Source organism: Oratosquilla oratoria, chromosome 36 (genome assembly GCF_046742065.1).
Source record: "Oratosquilla oratoria isolate Oo_2021 chromosome 36, ASM4674206v1, whole genome shotgun sequence".
In the NCBI taxonomy this organism is placed as follows: Eukaryota; Metazoa; Arthropoda; class Malacostraca; order Stomatopoda; family Squillidae; genus Oratosquilla; species Oratosquilla oratoria.
The window spans coordinates 6,145,576-6,148,075 of record NC_134812.1 but is presented as its reverse complement, the minus strand read 5'-3'; the positions used below and the strand labels follow the sequence as shown (position 1 = coordinate 6,148,075).

Below are 2,500 nucleotides of genomic sequence, written 5' to 3'. Positions count from 1 at the left end.
ACCTTTGGTGGTGAAAGGGCTGACACCTTGTACCTTTGGTGGTGAAAGTGTTGACGCTATGTACCTTTGGTGGTGAAAGTGTTGACATTTTGTACCTTTGGTGGTGAAAGTGTTGACACTTTGTACCCTTGGTGGTGAAAGTGCTGACACCTTGTACCTTTGGTGGTGAAAGTGTTGACGCTATGTCCCTTTGGTGGTGAAAGTTTTGACACTTTGTACCTTTGGTGGTGAAAGTGTTGACATTTTGTACCTTTGGTGGTGAAAGTGTTGACACTTTGTACCCTTGGTGGTGAAAGTGCTGACACCTTGTACCTTTGGTGGTGAAAGTGTTGACGCTATGTACCTTTGGTGGTGAAAGTTATGACACTTTGTACCTTTGGTGGTGAAAGTGTTGACACTTTAATCCTATTCTATTCTAGGAGATTTTTTTTTCATCTAAGTGGCATTACCTTCGTAATGTCGAATCGAGACAGTTTCATCCTCTTCACTACAGTGACATTCATACACTCACCGTCCTCACCATTTATTTTATTTTATTTTTATTTTATTTTATTATATATTTTTTTTAGGCTGACGTTGAGTCACTTCCGTGCCTGCTAAGGGCTTACGGGAACCTTTACTACGAGTTCCGGGAATCGGTCCTAAGACCATCTGCTCATAGTTGCCCTCATTCCTCTAAAGGAGGCTGACAGAAGGACCCAAAGCTAAACAAATAAGGAGCCTCAATGATTAAAGTCCCTAAAGTGCCTTCTGTGTCTCTAAACGCGTCTTCGAAGGAACCAAAGAAACTATACTTTACTCTGCGAAACTCCACCGAAGCCTGATAACATTCCTCAAACACACACACAAACACATACACACACACACAATCTTACTGACTGGTGTCTCTTAATAACCCACGTACCTCGAAGTCTTGCCGATGAATTCCCCGACAACGGGTGTACGAATGCCGTCGAATTTTTTACGCTGGCATTGTACGCTGGATGAAGCGAGGTCAGGGCTTCCCAAGCGGTTTGGTCCGAGAGGTCATCGAAGTACTCTCCCTCCCAGGTCTCGTAAAGGACTCCTTGCCCTCCTGCAATTGCAGAACAAATAAATTAAATTGAATAATAAAGACTAGCAGGACCCGTGGATATTCCACTGTTATTCAACTTCGAAGTATTACGAAGGAGTCTTTGAAGTCTCTTGAAGGAGTCTTCAAAGTCTCCCGAAGGAGTCTTCAAAGTCTCCCGAAGGAGTCTTCAAAGTCTTCCGAAGGAATCTTCAAAGTCTTCAGAAGGAGGCTTCAAAGTCTCCCGAAGGAGTCTTCAAAGTCTTCAGAGGGAGTCTTCAAAGTCTCCCGAAGGAGTCTTCAAAATCTTCAGAAGGAGGCTTCAAAGTCTCCCGAAGGAGTCTTCAAAGTCTCCCGAAGGAGTCTTCAAAGTCTCCCGAAGGAGTTTTCAAAGTCTCCCGAAGGAGTCTTCAAAGTCTCCCGAAGGAGTCTTCCAAATCTCCCAAAGGAGTCTTCAAGGTCTCCCGAAGGAGTCTTCAAAGTCTCCCGAAGGATTCTTCAAAGTCTCCCAAAGGAGTCTTCAAAGTCTCCCGAAGGAGTCTTCAAAGTCTCCCGAAGAAGTCTTCAAAGTCTCCCGAAGGAATCTTCAAAGTCTCCCGAAGGAGTCTTCAAAGTCTCCCGAAGGAGTCTTCAAAGTCTCCCGAAGGAATCTTCAAAGTCTCCAGAAGGAGTCTAAAAAAATCTCACGAAGGAGTCTTCAAAGTCTCCCGTAGAAGTCTTCAAAGTCTCCCAAAGGAGTCTTCAAATTCTACCGAAGGAGTCTTCAAAGTCTCCCGAAGGAGTCTTCAAAGTATCCCGAAGGAGTCTTCAAAGTCTCCCGAAGGAGTCTTCAAAATCTCCCGAAGGAGTCTCCGAAGTAGACTTCAAGAGTACCAATTAACATGAAAAGCGTGATGTACACTATAGGTAGGTAGGTGGGCACTAGCGTGTTATGATAATTGGTGATTCTAATTTCACTGAGTGTGGAAACCTAAATCAGTCCCGCAGTAGCAACGGCCCTTGCGTGGAGACTACCGCCAGGAGCTCAGTGCTGCCACATCTCGCCGGAGCACCACTCTGGTACCTCTGCTCAAGAACTCTCATAAATCATGTATCAGCGCTTATCTTTGTTGAATTATTTGAGCCTCCTCTAGTTCTATGGAGTCCTGTGCCATATGGCTTATCGAGGCAATGGTACTACAGATCAGCAGGTCACACCATGGCAGGAGTTAATCTACAGAGCTTCGGTTAGAAGTGAGAAACCTGTGGTAGGGCAAACCCTGCTAGTTGTGGCAAGCCGCTGTTTTCATTATTCCGACCAGAGGTGTCGGGAACCAACACAAAAACCCCGCAAAGGGTCCCGGGAATCGAACTCACAATCATCTAGCAAGCGAGCTTGACACGGTATCCTATACTAGTACATCACGATGCTCAAGCGTCCGTACCTGAAGAAGGTCCTGTATCCGCCTG

At 45.5% G+C, this 2,500-nt stretch overlaps 1 protein-coding gene across 1 annotated transcript in view; it reads right to left on the bottom strand.

Moving 5' to 3' along the window:
• LOC143019023 (fibrocystin-L-like) overlaps window positions 1-2,500 on the bottom strand; it is a 118,531-nt gene that overhangs the window by 90,436 nt on the left and 25,595 nt on the right. The window contains exons 7-8 of the mRNA XM_076174725.1: window positions 2,476-2,500; window positions 905-1,075 (exon numbers count right to left, since the gene is read on the bottom strand). The exon at window positions 2,476-2,500 is cut by the window's right edge and continues 170 nt beyond it. Coding sequence (XP_076030840.1) covers window positions 905-1,075; window positions 2,476-2,500 — 196 coding nt within the window. The remainder of the gene's footprint in view (window positions 1-904; window positions 1,076-2,475) is intronic.